Raw genomic sequence first — 22,663 nt, forward strand, 5'->3', positions numbered from 1 at the left:
TACAGGCGTGTGCCACCACACCTGGCTAATTTTTGTATTTTTGCTAGAGACAGGATTTCACCATGGTGGCCAGGCTGTTCTCGAACTCTTGACCTCAGGTGATCCTCCTGCCTCAGCCTCCCAAAGTGCTGGGATTACAGGTGTGAGCCACCACGCCCAGCCCGTTGTTTTATAATAACAGCGTGATAAGGACTAAGGCAAGGTATCTGTTTAACTTTGTGAGAAACTGCCAAACCTATTTCCAAAGAGATTGGACCATTTGACCTGTCCTCTAGCAATGCACACAAATTCCAGGCACTCTATTACCTCACCAACTTTTGGAGCTGTCAAACTTTCAAATTTTAGCCATACTAATGGATGCATAGTGTTATTACATTGTGCTTTAAATTTGCATTTATTGGATACTAATGATGTGGGACAATTTTTCATAGCCTTATTTGTCATTAGCTAATATATCTTTTTGTGAAGTATCTGTTGAAATGTTTAGCTCATTTTTGTTACTGGTCATTTGTTTTTAAATTTAATGTATGTTAGGATATAGACACAGATGCATATATATCTCAAAAGTCCTGTGTCAGATATATGAATTGTTAATATTGTCAGCCAGTTTGTGAATTCATTTTCTTTTAAACAGAATCTTTAAAACTTTGATGGCATTTATTATATCAGTTTCTTCTATGCTTAATGGTTTCTAAATTCGGTATTAGCAATCTTTGCCTAAAGTTAGAAAGGTATTCAGGTTAGAAAGATATCCTTCTGCGTTTTCTTCTGGAAGATTGGTAGATTTTTCTTTTAGAGTTAGGCCTATGATCCTTTTTTTTTTTTTTTTTTTTTAACACTCTGAGGTATTGGGTTAATGTTTAGTGTTTTGTTTTTCCACATAGATAACCAGTTGTTCTCATATCATACTGAAAAATCTTTCCTTTATTTGTTGAATTGTTCAGAAAGCAGCCCAAAAATTAATTCTATGAATACAGATCTATTTCGGCATTCCCTGCTCTGTTCATCTGTTTATCTATCTTTAGTCCAATACCAGTTTATCGTGGTTAACATAGTTTTAAAATTTAAAATAAGTCATGAAATCAGATATAGCCTGTAATAGCACTTTTTAAATTTTCATTTTCCAGTTGTTCTTTGAAAATGCAATTAATTGATTTTTATATATTGATCTTGATCTTTTGAACTTTAGGGTGGTATTTGTTTGTTTTGTTTCTTAGGATTTTCCATATGCTTGATTGTGTCACCCATAATCAAACAGATTTTTACTTCTTCCTTTCTAAATTTCATAACTTTAATCACTTTTTACTGTCCATTTCACTCTTTTGGACCTCCAGTACAATGTTCTGTAGAAGTTTTGAGAGCAGCCATCTTTGCATTGTTTCCAAATTTAGAGGGCAAGCATTCAGGTTTTTATAGACAGGATTTTTGGAGATGACCTTTATTTTCATGAGCAATTTTTTCATTTTTAGTTTGCTGAGATTTTTTTTTTTTTTTTGAGTATGTTAAGTTTTGTTGAATTCTTAACTGGATCTGTTGAGAGAATTATATGTTTTTATTTTTAATCTGTCAGTGTGATGATTTATACTTACTGATTTTGAAATGTTCATCCAATTTTGCATGCCTAAAATAAACCCTCATATTGTCATGATTTATTGTCCTTTTTATGTATTACTGGATTTGATTTACTAATATTTTGTCACAGATTTTGTTCATGTTAAGAATTTTTTTTTTTTTTTTTTGAGATGGAGTTTCCCTCTTGTTGCCCAGGCTGGATACAGTGGCATGATCTCAGCTCACTGCAACCTCCACCTCCTGGGTTCAAATGATTCTCCTGCCTCAGCCTCCTGAGTAGCTGGGATTACAGGCACCCACCACCACACTGGCGAATTTTTTTTTTTTTTTCAGTAGAGATGGGGTTTCACCAAATTTTGTTCATACCTTTGTTCATGAAGGATATTGGTTTGTAGTACTCTTTTCTTGTAATGCTGTGACTAATGTCGGGGTTATGCTGGTCTCATTACATGAGCTGGATAATGTTCCCTCTTTTGCGATTATGTGAAAGCCTATGAGTAAAACTGGTTATTATTTCCTGCTCAAAAGAATTACTCATATAACGATCTGGGCCTGTTGTTTTCTTTTTGGGAAAGCTTTTAATTATGAATTCAGTGTCCTTTTTAGTTACTGAGATTTTCTTTTTCTTCTTGTGGCAGTTTTGGCTTTCAAGGCATTTTTTTCCATTTCATCTAAGTTGTCACATTGTTGGCATACTTTTCTTTAGATTATTTCCTATTATCCTTTTAATGTCTGCAGGATTTTTAGTGATGCTCCACTGTCACTCCTGATATTAGTAATTGGTGTTTTGCCTTTTTTTGTCCTTCATCAGTCAGGATAAGGGTTTATCAATTTTGAACATATTTTTATTGATTTTTCTCTGTTGTTTATATATTTTGTTTTATTTACTTTATTCATATACTTATTTTCCTCTTTTTGCATACTTGACACTTCATTTTCTTTTTGTCAGTCATCCTAAAATATAAGCTGTATCACTGATTTTTAAGTAATTCTTCTTTTCCAATATAAGTATTCTGAGCTACGTATTTTCCTCACAGGATTATTTTAACTAAATCCAACAAATATTGAAATGTTGAGTTTTTGTGATCATTAAGTTCAAAATACTTTCTAATTTCTGTCTTCATTTCCTTTTGACCTAAGGGTTATTTTGACATGTGTTACTTAATTTAAACACGCTTGGAATTTTCCAGATCGTTTTACTACATTATATACGAAAATTCATTTGAATTTTAGAGTTGGCCTTATGTTCACTCTTGATAAAGTTATTTGTAACATTTCATACTGTCATTTAAGTATAGCTAATGTAAAAAATTAGGAAAAAAGTCTGGGAGCAGGTGTCTCCATCTTAGAACTACCTGAGAGAACTACATTATGGAGTGGAGAAACATAGGTTTTTGTTCTAGATAGACCTGGGTTCAAGTTCTGGACTCAGTGCTGGCTGTGTATATGAACTGGTACAAGCCTTCCTTTTCTTATCCTTCAGGTTCAATTTCCAGGGTATCTGTGAAAACCGAGGGAATGGGGAATGAGAGCTTTGCCACAGTGCTGCACACTTGATTCTAATTTCTAATCTTTTATTTAATTCTGATGTGTCCAAAGAACATACTTTGCATGATTTTATTCTTTTTAAGCTTATTGGTACTTAAAAAAAAAGTATTTGCAGACCGCCTATCTTGGTAAATGTTTGATATGCATTTGAAAGAGACACATATTTTGTAGTTTCGAGTGTGGTGTCCAGTAAATGTCAACTAAGAAAATGGGTGTCAGTGTTGTTCATGTCTTCAATATCCTTCTGATTTTTCCAATATACTTTGTTATTCAGTTATTAAAAGAGAGAATGGTGTTGAAATCTTTACATATAATATGGATTTTTCCAATTCTCTCTTCAGTTCTGCCAGTATTTGTCTCATGTATTTGGAACTGTGATATTTAATACACGCTTATTTAGGATCGACATGTCTTTTGTTCATGAATTGACTCTTAAATTGTGAAATGTCCATTTTTTTCTGTTAATACTCTGTGTCTAATATGAATGTAGCCATTCCAGCTTTCTTTTTTTTAATTTTTTTAACTTGTTTATTTTTTTGGTAGGGGGACAGAGTCTTGCTCTGTCGCCCAGGCTGGAGTGCAGTGGTGCGATCTCAGCTCACTGCAAGCTTTCTTATAATTCGTGTATGTTTTTTCCATTATTTTATTTTACCTAGCAGCATCTTTATACTTTTATACTTATACTTTATACTTAATGTATATATCTTATTTACAGCATATTATTGGGTATTGGATCCAATCTGATCATTTCTGCCTTTTAACTTGAATGTTTAATCCATTTTTCTTTAATTATTAATATGACTGCCTTTAAGTTTACCATCTTGCTATTTGTTGTCTACCTGTCTTTATTTTTATCTCCTCTAGACTAATTGGTATTTTCACTGTATTTTATTTTATCACTTTTTTGAGCTTTTGGCTCTTCCTTTTTGTTTGGGGCTTGTTTTGTTTTGTTTCCTCTGGAGTTTATAATATTTTTCCTAAACTTATCAGTTTATCTTGAATTAATCACTTTACATATTTTATGAGAAACTTACTATGGCATATTTCCATTTCTTCCCTCCCATCCTTTGTGTTGTGCTATCATACATTTTGGTTTTGCATGAATTACAATGTACCACCAGGTATTGTGAAAGTTTGGCTTTAAATAACTGTCTTCTAAGAAGTTAAGAACTGATAATTTTTAAAATTTATTTGCTTATTTTTTATTTCTGACACTATCTATTCTTGCTAACATTTTAATCGGAAGAACTATTTAATGTTTCTGGTACATCTGCTGGTGACAAATTCTCTCAGCTTTGTTTTAATCTGAAAATGTCTTATTTCATTTTAATTTTTATATTTCAAAACTTTACTAAGGAAGTTTTCAAATATATGGAAGATTTTAAGGAATTACACAGTGAGCAGTAATACAACCTACCTAGATTCTACCATTAACATTTTGTTATCTTTGCTTTATCACATGTCTGTTCATTCTTCTGCCAGTACGTCAATCCATCTTATTTTCTGATACATTTCAAAGTAGATGCAGACATCAGTAAACATTTAAGCTCCTTATCATTATCAATATTTTAATATTTATTTGTAAGTTTCTTTTCTAGGTAAAATTTGCATAAAGTAACAAATTACATAATTCAAGTGTACCATTTGATAATTTTTGACAAACGCATATATATGCGTTACCTAATATCCTATTAAGATATAGAATATTACCATCACCAGAAAGTAACATTCTTCCTCTTGTCAGTCAATCCTTTCTACCCCCAACTTCCCCACCTCCCCAAACAATACAACTGGTTTTATTTCCTTTTTTAGAATAGTTTTTTTAATATTCTAGAACTCTGTGTATGTGGACCCATACAGAATGCACTATTGTATAACTGTACCTTCACTCAGCAAATGTTCTTGATATTCACCCATGCTGTTGTGTGTATCAGGCATTTGCTCCTTTTGTTTGCCATGGAGTGGTTTTGTTTTGTTTATGTTTTGTTTAAGAATGCAGAATGATTTGTTTATTCATTCTCTGGGTGGTGAACATTTGGTCTGTTACCAGTTTTGGGGTCTTTTGAATAAAGCTTCTGTGAACTTTCTTATCCAAGTTTCTTAATGGACTACCGCTTTTACTTCTCTGAGATGAATACCTATGAGTGGAATTACTGACTTAGTTCTATTAGAAACCGTTAGACTTTTTTTTTTCCCCAAGTGGCTATATCATTCTATATTCCACCATCAACATTTACATCTTAAAGATTTGGTGTTGTCAGCCTTCTTCGTTTTAGCAATTATAGGTGAGTATATGGTGGTATCTTATTGTAGTTTCATTCTTCATTTCCCTGATGTCTCAAAATACTGAGCACTTATTCTTCATGTGCTTATTGGCCATCTGTATGTCTTTTGTGATGTGACTGTTCAAACATTTTGTTCATTTTATAAATAGTTTGTATTTTATTATTGAATCTTAGCAGTTCTTCATCTGTCCTGGATACCAGTCCTTTGTCAGACACATGCTTTGCAAATACTTTTCCCCAGTCTGTTGCAGGACAATTTGTTTTTTCGTGGTGTATTTTAATGAGCAGAGGTTCTCATTTTTTATGAGATGTACTTTATTAACTTCTTCTTTAATGATTATTAATTTCTGTGTTCATACCGATATCCAGTTGTTCCAGCACAATTAATTGGAAAGATATTTACTTTCTCATTATGTTTCTCTGGTGCCTTTGTCAATATTTTCACAGGATATGTTGAAAGTGTATCCATTTCTTTTCTTTCAGCCCTTTAAGGTATTCCATTGTCTCCTGGCTAATGTTATTTAAAATGCAAACGGGGCAGTTTTTCTTGTTGTTGTTCTTGTTTATTTTTGTGCCCTTTATGTATTTGTTATATGTTTTTCTTTGGCAGATTTTAAGATCACCTTTTCTTTATTGATTTTGAAAATCAAATTATGATAGCCTGTGGTGTCATTTGTGTGTGTGTGTGTTTCTTACTTAGAGTTTATTAAACTTCTCAGTTCTATGTGTTTATATTTTTCCTTTAATGTGAATAATTTTCAGCCATTTTCTCCTCAAATATGTCTAGCTTTCCCCCTCACTCTTTCTCTTCTTTTAGTACTCCAGTTAAAATTAGGATAGACCACTTCTATCCAATTAGTAGTGTCCCACAGGTTGCTGAACTTCTCGTTATTTTTATTTCTTCCTTTTTCATCCTTTTCCCCGCTCTGTGTTTGTGTAGTTTCCAATGTATGCTGGCCATTTTCTTTGTGCTGTCTAATCTATTGCATTTTCTTTATTTCAGAATCGTATTTTTCAGCTTTTGAATTTCCATATCTTCATTGAAAGGTCCCTATTGATATTTTTTATTTGCTGTTCACAATGTTCATGGTTTAAAAAAAATTGAACAAATACACGTAGAATACTCATTTTTAGGTGTTTATCTGATAATTCCACCATTTTTGTCAATTTTTATTCTGTTTTGATTAGCTATCTTTTTATTAGCTAATATAGACTTTTTTGCTTTTTTATCTAGCTTTTTAAAAATTATATGCTGGATATTATGGATGTTACAATTTTGAGTTCTGAATTTTGTAAGACAGTGTTACATTTTGTTCTAGCGGGTAATTAAATTACTTGCATAACTGCTTGCTTTTTAAAAAGCATCTTATCTTTGTCAAAGCAGGTCTAAAATAGCCTTTTCTGTAGGGTTAGACTGGACCTACTTCTAAAGCATATCATACCTGGAGTCTCTAATTAATGTTGGGGAGCTAAACAAAATCTCTTCACTCTGAGTGGCCTGTGCTCAACTGTCTCACAGCCCTTCATGTGCTCCAAGAGTTGATCTGTTCCTAGCTATTCTTTGCCCAACCTTTTAAAGTATTCCCCTAAATATGTGTAGCTTTGTATTTGGCTAAAGACTCGAGATAATCCTGTGCAGACTTCTAGAGTTCCATCTCTAAATAGTTCTTTTCTCTATAAATGCAATCTGACTCAACAGCAGCCTTGAACTCTCATTTCTATCTCTTTAGCTCAGTGTGACCACTTTCTCATTTTGGCTTTCCCCTCTCTGTGCCACAGTTTAAAAGGTGCCTTTAATCGAAAAGCCAGAGTGATTGTAACGTTTACCTTTTTTTTTTTGTCTTTTCTCTCACAGATCACATTCCTGTCTTACCAGTTGTCCAACTTTTTACAAACTATATTTTAGATATGGAAGGAAGGCTAGTCCAGTACTAGTTACTCCTTTAAGAACAGAAGCTGAAGTCCAAAGTGCACGTGTTTTAACACACTATAATAGCCAAATCAGTAACATCTGCTAGTCAATTTAGTCATAGGTCTCTGGTTTATCATAATTTTAATAAAGCATTCCCTTTGTTTACAACTCAGGAGAATGGTCATTACCACAGTTCCAAAAATTATCCGTCAGTCCCAACAATTTAGCATGGAGTAGCCGTGGGTTCTGTGGCAGGGAACACTTGGAAGTGCAAGCAGCTGGCATTTAGTTGGGACATGCAGTGGATAGCAAGGCTCCAACAGCAATAATAAAGATGGCGGAAATCACTCAGATTTCCTAGGAGAAACGTGATTGTAGAGCAAGAACTCAAAACAGGGAAAATACCAAGAGCTAACCAAGGTGGTTACCTGGAAATTTGGGCTTTGAAGCCAGTTATTTACATTGAACTACAAAAAGGATGGAAAAAATTCTGATTCAAGGAGTAACAACCATCAAGTAGCTAAATTTGGCTACATCCTGAATCAGATGATTAATAAAATCAATGAGAGAAGGAGTTTAGGAGTCCAATTTGGTCATATAGCATCACGTCTTTCTGATAGGAAATTCCTCTTTTTTTTTTTTTTGAGATGGAGTTTTCGCTCTTGTTGCCCAGGCTGGAGTGCAATGGTGCAGTCTCGGCTCACCGCAACCTCCGCCTCCCGGGTTCAAGCGATTCTCCTGCCTCAGCCTCCCGAGTAGCTGGGATTACAGGCATGCGCCACCACACCCGGCTAATTTTGTATTTTCAGTAGAGACAGGGTTTCTCCAGGTTGGTCAGGCTGGTCTCAAACTCCCGACCTCAGGTGATCCACCAGCCTCGGCCTCCCAAAGTGTTGGGATTACAGGCATGAGCCACTGAGCCCGGCCTCTGATACGAAATTCTTTAGTCTGTCATTGCATCGGAGTGAAATCTTTTTGTCAAAACACCTGGGGGTCCAGCTAGGCAGTCAGCAAATGTAGTCTGAGGATCACTCTTTCCCTGTAAGCCAGCACTGCTTTACCTGAAAGCCCTATAGAGAACTTCTTGCATGTGACTTAAGCTATTTAGAAAATCCAGCTAGTAGATTATTTAAGAGTTCGATACGTTAAGTAGCATTAGTGACTCCTTGTTATCAAGATAGCTCTACAAAATACAATCTGTAAATATGACACATGACTGTATGACACAAAACAGAATTCAAGTGCCCCATTAGAAATAAAATGGGCGGTAGTAAAACGAATGGGGCAGAGGGAAATTTATGAGGGTAACTGATCTCTCAGTCATTAAGCAAGCTCTCTATTGGCATTTTTAAAAAATCCATTTCAGGTACGTGCAGCCAACAACAACCTCCACCCCCATCACAAAATGTTCAATCAGAGGGAGCCGAATAACTGAGCAAATAATGAAAAGAACAGTGGAAATTACCCTATTGTACTGTTAACATAACGTACTCAGAAATACCAAGGACACAGTGATTTTCATGCCAGCTATCCAAATAGATTTTAGTACATTTTCCGCAACTGCACTAACATAGCTTCTGGAATTTATGATGGAGTTTTCTTATTTTAAGGTGCCATTATTCATGGAAGGAGTACAAGAGTACCTGATAATAATTTTGCACTGCTAAGTCCCAGGCTATACCTGTGGCAGGATTAATATCCCCAGTTTAGGATAATAAAATCAAAACTCTATGCTTTGCCCTTTAATAAAAGAACTTCAGGTTCAGCTCCAGGCTGCTTTCCATTTTCTGCTTTGAATAGATACATTTTTAAAAAGTGATTTCCTGGATATGAAGCTGATCTGGCTGCAACGTCCATCACCCCATTGATCACCAGGGTAGATTCAGCTGATCTGGCTGGCTAGGCAGGTGTCGCCTTCCTCTCTCACTGCTTCACGTGACTCCTTCCTGAAGCAGCACGCTCAGTGGAAGAGGACGACCATCCGCAATAGAGGGGGACTGGTCTTTTGTCAAGGGTATAAGAGTAGCTGTGCTCCCCTGCTAGAACCTCCAAACAAGCTCTCAAGGTTCATAAACATGATTTTATTTCAACTGCTCTATGATCAATAATTGAGCTTCATCGTGATGGTGTTCAAAGATCCCTGAACTTTGGAGTCAGGGAGCCTCTATAGCAATCCCAGCTTTGAATGAGATTCTTCTAAGCTGTGTCTCAGCAAACATTTAACATCTTCAATGTTCTAGGCTCTTACAGAAGCCTTCCCTCACCACTTTATGCAGTATACCTCCCTTGCCCCAGTCCCACCCTTCAATCACCTCTATCACATTATCATGGTTTATTTCTCTTATATCACTAATCACTATTTAAAATTAACCAGCTGATTTATTTCTTTACATATTTACTGCCCTGAATTAGAATATTAGCCACAAAAGGGCAGAGACCCTTTCCATCTTATTTATCATTGTATCCCCCAGAAGCTTCTGGCAAATGGTAGATGTCAATAAATAATAATCAAATTGGCTAATACACAATTTAAGCCACTCCTGCTTCAGACCCGGTAAATATACCGTTCCTCCTTCAAACACTTAAACTTCATTATCACAAGCTAATCAACTAAATAAAATTGTGAAACATAATTTAGTAATAGACTTCTAAATACCCCAGAAGTGTAAAATCTTATATCTGGAAATGTTCATTGAGATACTCGGCGTTCTAGGGATATCATGGAAGAAAAAGACATAATCTCTACCTGAAAGGCTGTAAAGGTGTAGTTAATGAGAGGGAGGGAAGAAGCTGGTCTGTAGACAAATTACAATATAATAAGTAATGCTGTAATCAAATGATAAACAAAGGGAAGAGTAAAAATTTCTACAAGGGAGGGCCAGGTTGCAATAAAAATTTTATTCTAGAAAAGCTTATATAAAATAATGATATTCGAGCATAGACTTGGAAACTGAAAAGAGAAAGGACTTCCAGCCAGAAGTCACAGAATGAGAAAAGGGCATCATATTAAATCTTCCTGATGTTTTTGATGAAAAAGCAATGGTAAATGAGAAAGGAAGGAAGGTGGTTAGTAATTTGGTTGTGACAGACCTTGATTATAGGGCTAATGAGTGAAGATCTGGGTTTTAAGTGATTGAGAATTACCTCACTCTATTTCTGACACTTCCAAAGAAACTGCAAAGGTGCCTAAAATATAAAAAAATAAGTAGATAATGCAGAAATCTGTTCACAACCAGATATTGCAAGTTCACCTCTAGACTATGTACTGAAGAACTGTGAACATGTGAAATAACTTCCAGAGCCAAGCATATTCAGCATTTGGTGGATGTCCTTTGCTTTTGCACAGTGAAAATAATGTTTCTGAGGCCTATTTCCAAGTAGAAAAGAAAGATAGTTGAACTCTTTTCATACTACACTAGACAAGAGAATGAAACTATAGTGGAAAAATAGTAAGATTTTTACTGAGATCAGCTGCGTGAACAATTAAAATTCTACCAATACCGTGGACTTCTTCAGGTAGCAATGAGAACTCCATCCCAAGATATGGACCGAGGATGGCATGATAATTTTCAAAAATATTTGTAAGGAGATTTAGGTGTCAAATTGTGACTTGAATTAGATGACCTTCTAAGCCCTTCCTGATGTTATGATTCTGTTTTAATTTATATATCATCAAAGACTATTCAAATAAAAAACACCTTCTATGCCAGGTGCTGGAAACAAAAAGATAAATATAACACGGTCTAGTATTTTAAAATAGTGCTAAACTCTACAATGTTATCTCTGATTGTTCATACATAGGCAGGTGCATAGCTAAGCTGCTTGGCTTATCCAGCTATTTGCCGGGATGATGGGTCACTGTGGTCACCACACAGAAATCAATTCTGTTTCTTTGTTGTTCATTCCAGTGCCAGCTCCAAGATACACAGTGGAACTGGCTTGTGGTTTTGGAGCCACAATCCTGCTAGTGGTGATTCTCATTGTTGTTTACCATGTTTACTGGCTAGAGATGGTCCTATTTTACCGGGCTCATTTTGGAACAGATGAAACCATTTTAGGTAAGTAACAGAAATTTGACATAAACCTCTTCTACTGTCATCTTTAGAGCATATGTTGGAAAAAAAAAAAAAAAGAAAACATGTTGATTTGAAAAACCTAGATTAACTGGAAGATTTAAGCAGATTAACTTTAATTTCAGCCCTTGCTATTAAAAATCTTTCCAAAGATTATTATTCTATTTTCTTGGATTAATTAGTGAGTCGGTCTAAATTAACACTGTCCAAATAGAAATATAATGCCAGCCACTTACCTACTTAAAATTTCCCAGTGACCACATTAGTAAAAGTAAAAAGAAACAAGTAAAAATAATGAATTGATTAAATATATTTATAATACCATTTTTTAGCATGCAATTAATATTAAAAAGTTAATGAGATATTTTACAGTCTTTTTTTGGTACTAAAAATGTTCAAAATATAAAATGTATCCTGCTTTATCCTTATAACACATCTCAATTCAAACCAGCCACATTTTGAGTGAGCAGTAGACTCGTGGCTCATGGCTGCTGTATTGGACAGTGCTGATCCACACTCCTTGTACTCAGATAGTGATCTGTGAACCAGCAGCAACATCACGTGTAGATTATTAGAAGATGAATCTTAGACCTAGCCCCTACTGACTCAGAATCTACCTTTAAACCGTATTCCCAAGTGATTCATGTGTACGTTAACATTTAAAAAGCACAGCTCTAGCACAAATTTGCCTAGTGAAAAGAATAGAGCATTCAAACATACAAATTCGTAGGTCCACCCCATAAAGATTTTAATTCAGTAGGCTTATGGAAGAAACACGAAATTGATAGTTTTTAATGAGACGTGATTTTTCTAATTAAGCAACTTTGTGAAAGATTGGTCCATTAAATCTAATTATATTTTTAATTTTAGTTCTTTTCAGATATAAATAATTCAGGCAGTTTCACAAAGTTTTGCTCAATTTGTAATTTTAATATATTAATGAGTGATAGGCTTGGACAGGAAGTTGAAATTTTCTGTACAGTATTAATTGCCAGTACCTATGATTTACCTTCTGGCTTTGTTCATTTGCAGTTGAATGGGACGAGCCTCACTCTTTTTCCACTATAAAGCAACCTATAAGATGAGAGTTAAGGATATATCAGATAGCATTCAAAATTATATCTTCAAATAGTCGTTTTGCCTGGAGACTTGTTGCAAGTAAAAAATCGCACTGGAGTTTGTCACATAATGAAAATGTCTAATATGCAGAAGTTAGATTGAAGAAAAATGTGATGGTATTGAGAAACTTTCCTAATTTACATTGTATCTGTGTTCCTTTTGCTAGATGGGAAAGAGTATGATATTTATGTATCCTATGCAAGGAATGCTGAAGAAGAAGAATTTGTATTACTGACCCTCCGTGGAGTTTTGGAGAATGAATTTGGATACAAGCTGTGCATCTTTGACCGAGACAGTCTGCCTGGGGGAAGTAGGTATTTCAGATGAGTACAAATGATACTTCCTTGAAAGGCAGAGAGAATCATTAGTTTTGCATTATGGGAGAGAGTCATGGCACAGCATCTTTGGATATTTAATGTCCGATGCTCTTTGATGTAACAGACTCATCTAGAAATAAAACTACATTGGAAGAGATATACTATTCAACTCAGTTTATGGTATTAAAATATTTTCCCTTGCAATCTTTCAAAGATGCATGTCAGAAAAGCGTGGAGGCACAGTGGATTAGAGCTCTATTAAAGGGCCATAGCTTTAAACATCCTGTTTATTCACATTTAGATTTTTCGGTTTAGGCTAATCTACATTGGGTTGTCTAGAATTGTTTTACAAGACTGAGAATTTTTTTTTAAAGCAGTTTTATTTTGGTTTTAGAAAGAGAGGTTTACTTGGTTTTACTAAAACTGAGTGGCAGAAGAGCGTGGGTAGAATTTTTCCTGATGTGATTCACTGATAATAATTACAGTATTTTCCTATGGCATTTGCTCTTTTTTTTCCCCCTCACTTTTCTTTTCAAGCAAAATAGTGCTACTCAAATTCCCCTTTTCCTTGGGTCTGTTTCTTCTTCCTGTCAGCTTATTCATTTGAGGGTTACTTTAAAATTTTATAATAGCCAGTGTAACTAGAAGGTTTAAAAAGAAAGGAAATGCTTAAATTCTTGAATGTGTTAAAATAAAAGTACAACTCCTATTTAGATCCACACAGTAACACACAAAGTAATTTTTCATTGGTGTCCTTTTAATAAATATATGTTACATTCCCAAACCCACTGTTAAACTTTATCCTGTTGAAATGCTTGTCATATATCTAATCATAAGCAACACAAACCAATTTTATTCCTTTAAAATCCTGTCTACATTCATCATTTAACAGTTTTTTTAAAATATTGCATGGATAATTGAGATAGAGTTGAAATTTTATTCTCATTTTGATTTAGTTGGATCAGTTATTTTATCTTCCCAATCATCATCCAAAAGTCCATGATAAGACATTTCTTTCAGTATAACTTTTCTAGGAAGTTACGACTTAATTATTCAGTTAAAGGATAAATTCCACTCATTTTAATACTTAATTTCCCCAATCATTTATTCACCCATTTATTTGTTCATACAGCCATTCAATAAATACTTATCTACCACGGAACTGGGTAAGACCCTCCAATAGGGGTTGATAATTCTTTGAAGAATTCACATTCTACATAATTACTCTTGCATCTTGCTTTTGTTAGTTAGCTTTTGCTTCCTTTTTTATTCTCCCTGCTGCTCTTACCCAGTCTTCTTTGACTCTGGGTCTCTTTCCAGCCTCCAGTGCCACTGCGTGGAACACACAATCATTCCTGGATTCTCCCCCAGGCTGTGCATGCTAGATTTTAATCGCAAGGCTTTCCCTACTGTTTCTGAACCTGTGAAGATTAAGGGGCAAAATGACTTCATAAAGGAATATAGTAAGACATGATATAAGTTTCCACAATTCTAGTAAGTTGTCTAGAGTTGGCAACCATCTGAAGCACAGGTAAAGGACTATGCAATCCTCGATAAGCACCTGTGAGGAGATGGATTGGTTCCAAGAATTTAGTGACAGGAACTAATCAGGGCCCTTGAAAGCAGAATAAAAATTACATTGCATTTCCATTTTTCCTGCTTTTTCTTCTTTTTTCCTTGCATTTGCCTGTTAGTGCAAGTAGACATATCATCTAGCAGCTGCTGAAACATATAGCTTTATAGTAATGATTGGAGTTTGAGGAGAAAGATCCAGCGATTAATTTAGGCTCCAGGGCAGAAAGAAGTAGAAAGCCCACCCGAGAATGTGTTACCAGCCAAAATGCCATTCAGTTGGCTAGATTTTGTTAAGCTTCTAGTCTAAGGACATAGTGATATTAGAGTCAGAGAGGTATCCAACAATAGAGAGGGACTTTCAGAAGATGAAGGTCCCTACCTTTGTTGTCCTGTCCTAGCAAAAAATAAAATTCTATTATTTTGATTATATAACGTATATCTTTTTGAGTGTCCATTGGTACTAGAGAGTGTATGCATGGTACATGGGTTTCTTTGGTGAAGAAAGGGCTCATGAGCTGACGTGGCTAGACCGTAAGATGCCACACACTTTGAAGAAACTGCTTTCAGTATAATGTGTCTACTCCTTGTGTCTCAAGTATTGTTTTTGAAGATCAAGGTCACAACACTACACTACCTTTTGGCTTCATGCCTGTTTGGAATTCTTTTTAGAAATATGTGCATATAGTTTCTGTTTTCCCTGAAGACAGTGGTGTTTAACAAGAGAGTTTGCAGGTGTAAGGATTAAGTTGTTCACATTTTTGCTGGTAAAAAGTTTCACCTCAATTCTTAGGCTGGTACTCTTAAGTTCCCTACATTTGCTCCTCAAGCCCCAATGCTTTTGGGGAGTTTTTGGCCAACACTAATCCCCATGGTTGTTTTCTTTCCCAGTTGTCACAGATGAGACCTTGAGCTTCATTCAGAAAAGCAGACGCCTCCTGGTTGTTCTAAGCCCCAACTACGTGCTCCAGGGAACCCAAGCCCTCCTGGAGCTCAAGGCTGGCCTAGAAAATATGGCCTCCCGGGGCAACATCAACGTCATTTTAGTACAGTACAAAGCTGTGAAGGAAACGAAGGTGAAAGAGCTGAAGAGGGCTAAGACGGTGCTCACGGTCATTAAATGGAAAGGGGAAAAATCCAAGTATCCACAGGGCAGGTTCTGGAAGCAGCTGCAGGTGGCCATGCCAGTGAAGAAAAGTCCCAGGCGGTCTAGCAGTGATGAGCAGGGCCTCTCGTATTCATCTTTGAAAAATGTATGAAAGGAATAATGAAAAGGGTAAAAAGAACAAGGGGTGCTCAAGGAAGAAAGAGTCCCCCCAGTCTTCATTTGCAGTTTATGGTTTCATAGGCAAAAATAATGGTCTAAGCCTCCCGATAGGGATAAATTTAGGGTGACTGTGTGGCTGACTATTCTGCTTCCTCAGGCAATACTAAAGTTTAGAATGATATTATCAACGTTCTGTCACCAGTCTCTGATGCCACTATGTTCTTTGCAGGCAAAGACTTGTTCAATGCGAATTTCCCCTTCTACATTGTCTATCCCTGTTTTTATATGTCTCTATTCTTTTTAAAATCTTAACATATGGAGCAGCCTTTCCTATGAATTTAAATATGCCTTTAAAATAAGTCACTGTTGACAGGGTCATGAGTTTCCGAGTATAGTTTTCTTTTTATCTTATTTTTACTCGTCCGTTGAAAAGATAATCAAGGCCTACATTTTAGCTGAGGATAATGAACTTTTTTCCTCATGTGGCTGTGTAATACATAACCACAGCAAGACTGACATCCACTTAGGATGATACAAAGCAGTGTAACTGAAAATGCTTCTTTTAATTGATTTAAAGGACTTGTCTTCTATACCACCCTTGTCCTCATCTCAGGTAATTTATGAAATATATGTAAACTCGAAGAATATTTCTTTATTTTTGTTTTTGCTCCAGTCAATTCCTGATGATCCGCAGGTCAACCCACATTTTTCATTCCTTCTCCCTATCTGCTTATGTCGCATTGCTCGTTTAGAGTTTGCAGGAGGCTTCACACTAGGTTCAGTCTGAAAGAAATCTCCTAATGGTGCTATAGAGAGGGAGGTAACAGAAAGACTCTTTTAGGGCATTTTTCTGACTCGTGAAAAGAGCACAGAAAAGGACGTTTGGCAATTTGTCTTTTAAGTCTTAACTTTGCTAATGTGAATACTGGGAAAGTGATTTTTTTCTCACTTGTTTTTGTTGCTCCATTGTAAAGTGTGGAGGTCAGACAGTGGCCTTGAGAGTTGCTTTTGGCATTAATATTCTAAGAGAATTAACTGTATTTCCTGTCACCTATTCACTAGTACAGGAAATATACGTGCTCCAAATAAGTCAGTATGAGAAGTCACTGTCAGTGAAAGTTGTTTTGTTTGTTTTCAGTAATATTTTGCTGTTTTTAAGACTTGGAAAACTAAGTGCAGAGTTTACAGAGTGGTAAATATCTATGTTACATGTAGATTATACATATATATACACACATGTGTATATGAGATATATATCTTATATCTCCACAAACACAAATTATATATATACACATATCCACATACATACATTACATATATCTGTGTATATAAATCCACATGCACATGAAATATATATATATATATATATATAATTTGTGTGTGTGTATGTGTATGTATATGACTTTAAATAGCTATGGGTACAATATTGAAAACCACTGGAACTCTTGTCCAGTTTTTAAATTATGTTTTTACTTTAATGTTTTTGTGTCAGTGTTTTATGTAAATATTATTTGTTAATTCTCAGCTCACAGAATGGTAGTTGTCATAGTTCTTGCCTTCCCTAAGTTTATATAAATAACTTAACTATTGCTGCAGTTTATCTAGGTTGCAGTGGAATCTGCTGTACACAGAGCTTCCATGGTCACTGCTAAGCAGTAGCCAGCCATCGGCATTAATTGATTTCCTACTATATTCCCAGCAGACACATTTAGACACTAAGCTATGTTAACCTCAGCGCTGAACTATTTGAACTGTTGAGTGATGAAGGAAACAAATGTAACTGTAAATGAATCTTGGTATCCTGTGAAACACAATAGTTCATAATTTAAGAAAGCCCTTATCCCAGTAACATGAATGTTGATGAACAAATGTAAAATTATATCCTATATTTAAGTGCCCTTCATCACTATTGAAGTTCATAATAAATCATTTCCCTCTATAAGTGTTATTGATTATTTTAAATTGAAAAAAGTTTCACTTGGATGAAAAAAGTAGAAAAGTAGGTCATTCTTGGATCTACTTTTTTTTAGCCTTCTTAATATTTTTCCTTATTAGAAACCATAATTACTCCCTCTATTAACCCTTCACTTACTAGAGCAGAAAAGAGCTTATTCCAGATAAGCTTTGAATATCAATTCTTACATAAGCTTTAGGCAAACAGGGAATAGTCTAGTCACCAAAGGACCATTCTCTTGCCAATGCTGCATTCCTTTTGCACTTTTGGATTCCATATTTATCCCAAATTCTGTTGGGCACCCCTAGAAATGCCTTGATGTTTTTTCTATTTATATTCCTGCCTTTGGTACTTAATTTTACAAATGCTGTAATATAAAGCATATCAAGGTTAAGTGATATGTATCATTGCAAGAGAATTTGTTTCAAGATTTTTTTTTAATGTTCCAGAACATGGCCAGTAGAGAACATTTGAGGGAAATGGGGAAACATACTTCTAATTTAGAGAACAAGAACAAACCATGTCTCAAATTTTTAGAAAAAACATAACGGTTTTAAATATATGCTATAGGGACCTTCCATGCCCAGGTTAAGAAAGAACTGTGATATATAGAGTGTCTAATTACAAAATCATATAAAATTTATTTAATTCTCTTCTGTATTGTAACTTAGATGATTCCCAAGGATTCTAATAAAAAATCACTCCATTGTATTGGGAAACAAAAACATCATTCGTTAATTACTTATTTTCTTTCCATAGGTTTTAATATTTTGAAAGTGTCTTTTTTATTTCATTCATGAACTTTTGTATTTTTCATTTTTCATTTGATTTGTAAATTTACTTATGTTAAAAATAAACCATTTATTTTCAGCTTTGAATTTTATTTTGTGCATGTGTTTTATGTCTTCATTTTCACATTTGGTCATAAATGAAAACAAAGAATTGATTATTGTACTCACGAAGAAATATAATAAGTTACATTAGTGAAGTTTCTTTCTGAGCTAAATCTGAGTAAAATGGGAACTTCTTATCAAGAACATTTTCTTTACATGTAAGTAAAAGTTTCTTAAGTAAAATGAATTGCTCCAGAATACTAGGACATATTTTGTGGGTGTATATGTGTTTATGTGTGTGTGGGTGTGTGTGTGTGCAGAGAGACAGAAAGACCATCAGAAAGACGGAAAGATACAGAGAGACAGAGAAAAAGGAGAGAAAGATTATTTTAAAATAAAGGAAAACAAGCTTATTCTTTTTTATTCAACTTGGAACTTAGGTAGTTTACAGGAATCTTTTTCGTCTAATAGGCTTTAATGCAACCACATGGTAGTTGCTTTGGAAATAGATAAAATAAAAATGCCATGACTTTAGTTAATTGATGATCATTTGAATCAAAGATGCACTTCGGTCACAAATTTTGAATAAATCAGTGATGAGTATTTGGAAACATATTTTATTTTCAGTTAATAATACAAGTCCATAGTGATGGGGATGCCTTTTTGCTTTAAATCCCTGGCCGGGCACAGTGGCTCATGCTGTAATCCCAGCACTTTGGGAGGCTAAAGCGAATGGATCAAGAAGTCAGGAGATCGAGACCATCCTGGCCAAACATGGTGAAACTCTGCCTCTACTAAAATACCAAAAATTAGCTGGGCATGGTGGTGCACACCTGTAGTCCTAGCTACTCGGGAGGCTAAGGCAGGGGAATCGCTTGAACCCGGGAGGCGGAGATTGCAGTGAGCTGCGATTGCACCACTGGACTCCAGCCTGGCGACAGAGCGAGACTTCAGAAAAAAAAAAAAATCCTATTTGTTCATTTTACTGAGCCCCATAACATGCTCAGAATTGGTTAGCTTAGTAAAAGTTCTTCTACTGAAGAATTAATTTTCCTCTTGCAAACCAGCCCCAAAAGTGTAGGCTTAGGATCAACAGATCGAAGTTACAAGGCAACAGATTTCTGCTCAGTTAGAAAATAGCTGTAAAGCAGAGTTCAACATTAATGTAATTCACTATCTTTGGAAATACTAGGTCTGCCATTACCAGAGGTATATAAGCGGTTATTTGATAGATTTTCATTGATATTTTGTATATGAGTTTTTTGCATTGGATAAGTGGTTTTGAGTCTGAAGTTGTTTCCAACCCTGAACATGTTAAGTGACCTACTAGAACATACTGGTGACTCTTTGGAAGATTCAGCTTCAGCATTTTGCATATGATCCAACTGGCTGTGATTAACCTTCTTTAAACTCTCAAGATATTTTTTTCCATTATATACTGATGTCACTAGCTCTTTAATGCAAGTAAATGCACAGTATGGTATGAGAGACGCATTTAGCAACTAGTCTATCTTATTTCTGTTTCTACCCAAGGAATATAAAGTAACCTTAGTAATGAGTTAGGAGATAGAGTGTTTTAGTGGTAATTTTAATCTACATCTATTTAAAACTGAATAGACAGAACTTTTACACCCTATTACTCTTATACATCCACATATTAAGATGATATTTTAAAGTTAGCATTAATAATTGATATAGATTCAATAAACATTAGTCCATGTATTATTTTACTATTGTGTTCACTAGATGTTGAGCAACAATAATTTAATCAAAGTGATTTATGCAATGTGTACTGTGTGCTAGAAATTTACATGTAGGCATCTAATTTGTTTATCAGCCCTACGAGTTTACTTTATCATATGCATTTTATAGATGGATGAACTAGGACTCAAAAGATATTATGATAAAAATAGAGATAAATGGAGAAAGCAATATTTGAAACCACATCCATCTTCTAAGTTAAATATTTCCTTTTTTCTATACTTCAAGTTTTAATAGAGAAAATGAAAAAGACAGAGGTTTGCTGCTCTTTTATCTACTAATAACTCATCCAGAGGAGAAAAAAAAATTACCATCCTAGTTTTCTTCTAAGTGAACTCCATGGAAATTATGACCTTTACAGGCAAGAGTATTCTTGAGTATTGAAGAGTTCTCAGTCATACAACATGACTTCAAAGCCAATTTAGTACCACACAAGAAAACTAATCTCATTATTATATGGCCATACCTCATTTTTTGAGCAAAACAGAAAAAATGAGCTAAATTACTACTCCTTCAAGTAAACTTTAGCATTAAAAATAATAGCTCCTATCCTCAAATACGAAGTTTTGACAATATAGAAGGTATTTTAAAAATATGCCATAAAGTATGCAACTTCCTTTACAGGATTCAGTGAAGATCCTTCGGTATAGCCCAGGACCTTTCTGAGAAGCATCTTCTACATTTGTTTCTCAATGTCTAAAATTCCACCACTCTTATCTGCATTTAGCATTGTCCTCTTTTAAATCTAAACTTTCTTACTTTCTGGATGGAGTACCAATAATAAGATAAAAGAACAACAGACTCAAAAGACATTTTTTAAGATCTGGAACAGTGTTGTATTTTAAACGACAATATTCCTATTGGCAAAAACATACATTTTCCTAAGGTGACTATTTTGAAGTGAAACATCACATCACACACACACACACACAATTTGCATGAGTTCTCTTTGTTGACAAGCTAACCATGTTGCCTTAAGGTTATTTCACATTTCTCAGGAGCCAGGAGAAGCAGTAGACTTCCCACTTTCGTATTCTCTGATTTATGAGAGGCAGCCTCTTAAGATTCTGAGTAGGACTAGAGGGGACTGAGGAGTTACTAAAACACATGCACATGTGCACACACTCTTACACACAGAAGGGTTTTAATGATAAGTGAGAATTTATCTCTTAAGAATGAATGAAACAAAATGTCTCTAAAAACATTTTTGCACTCTTGCTTAAACCAATAAAAAGTTCTCATAACTTGAGCACATGTCTCTCCAATTTCCCTTCAAATTCATGTTAAATCCACTGATTGAAAAAAAAAAAAAAACCAATAATCTGTAAAAAGCACAGCTCCCTTATTCCCTGTCAAGTTCACAATGACCAATGCAAACTTTCAGTCTGTCTTCAAAGGCTGAAAACTCACTCCATTACTGTTTCATCCCTGGACCAAAAGCAGAGGTGTTCACCCTCACAGCGTGACTCTGGCACGTTTTCAAAGTTATAAATGGCTAGGATTTACAATTCTGAATTTTTTTCCTTCAGGATATGGCATGTTCTAAGCTCCTGAATCTCACAGTGAGTTAAGCATTACATTTATTTGAAGAACTTGCCCTTGGGATCTGTCCAAATCCACTTTGATATCATTAGAATTGAATGGTTTGCCAGAAGTCTTAGCTACTTGACTAATTCTTACCCATTGTCATTGTTTTTGCCCCTTTAATTCCAACTCTTCACACACACACACGCACCACACACACAGAAAAAGAATTTAATTGATAACAAGATAAATACTATGAACTACTATGAACTGTCTGATGTTGTGTCCAAAAATGTTAAGTATCAAAGGATATAACTGAGAATCTTAGGAGGTGATAATTGCTGTTGCTCTTTGCTGATCAGACTATGTCAGGAGCGTTATGTTCACTCCTGTTCATAATACTACTCCTAGGAGACACATCTAGAAACTGAACATTAGCCAGAGGAAAATGGTAAACATGCAAAGGAGACATGAGGCCATGTCATTTATGGAATAAGAGAAATATCCTGAAAATATTTAATCCAGACATAAGAAGAAAATACTACAATGATATAAAAATAATTGTCAAATATTTTAAACATTTAAAGACTCAAGATCTGACCACCAGATAAAATTTGCAAGGAAGAAGATTTCAAAACAAGAAACTATTTGTAAACAGAGCTGAAATGACTTGCTTTTGATGGTGGCTAATATTTTGAGGGTAGTTACTTAATTGCCCACCGTGTGCGTGTGTGTGTGTGTGTGTGCGCGCGCGCGTGTGTTTTAAGAAAGACTTATTCAAGAAGGAGACTATTGCAATGAGGGTTTTGCAGTAGGAGAGAGAGACTGAGCTCAACTACCATAACATCCTTGAAGGTAGTAAATTCTTAGCAACCATTGGTAAGAGTGGTGTAGATTTTTTTGACTAGGTAAATTATTCAGCACTG

The 22,663-nt window shown here is 35.0% G+C and overlaps 1 protein-coding gene across 4 annotated transcripts in view; it reads left to right on the forward strand.

Annotated features, from left to right (window-relative positions):
• The window catches only part of IL1RAP (interleukin 1 receptor accessory protein), a 221,563-nt gene that overhangs the window by 194,901 nt on the left and 3,999 nt on the right, over positions 1 to 22,663 (forward strand). For 2 of the 4 annotated variants that reach the window (XM_032171908.2, XM_032171907.2), the window contains 2 exons: positions 11,226 to 11,375; positions 12,676 to 12,819. In XM_032171908.2, coding sequence (XP_032027799.1) covers positions 11,226 to 11,375; positions 12,676 to 12,819 — 294 coding nt within the window. Of the gene's footprint in view, positions 1 to 11,225; positions 11,376 to 12,675; positions 12,820 to 14,146; positions 14,267 to 15,289; positions 18,498 to 22,663 lie in introns of those variants that run through there. The other 2 variants (XM_058426921.1, XM_032171909.2) reach the window with 2 other exon arrangements.

The sequence above is a fragment of the Hylobates moloch genome, unplaced genomic scaffold (genome assembly GCF_009828535.3).
Source record: "Hylobates moloch isolate HMO894 unplaced genomic scaffold, HMol_V3 SCAFFOLD_13, whole genome shotgun sequence".
In the NCBI taxonomy this organism is placed as follows: Eukaryota; Metazoa; Chordata; class Mammalia; order Primates; family Hylobatidae; genus Hylobates; species Hylobates moloch.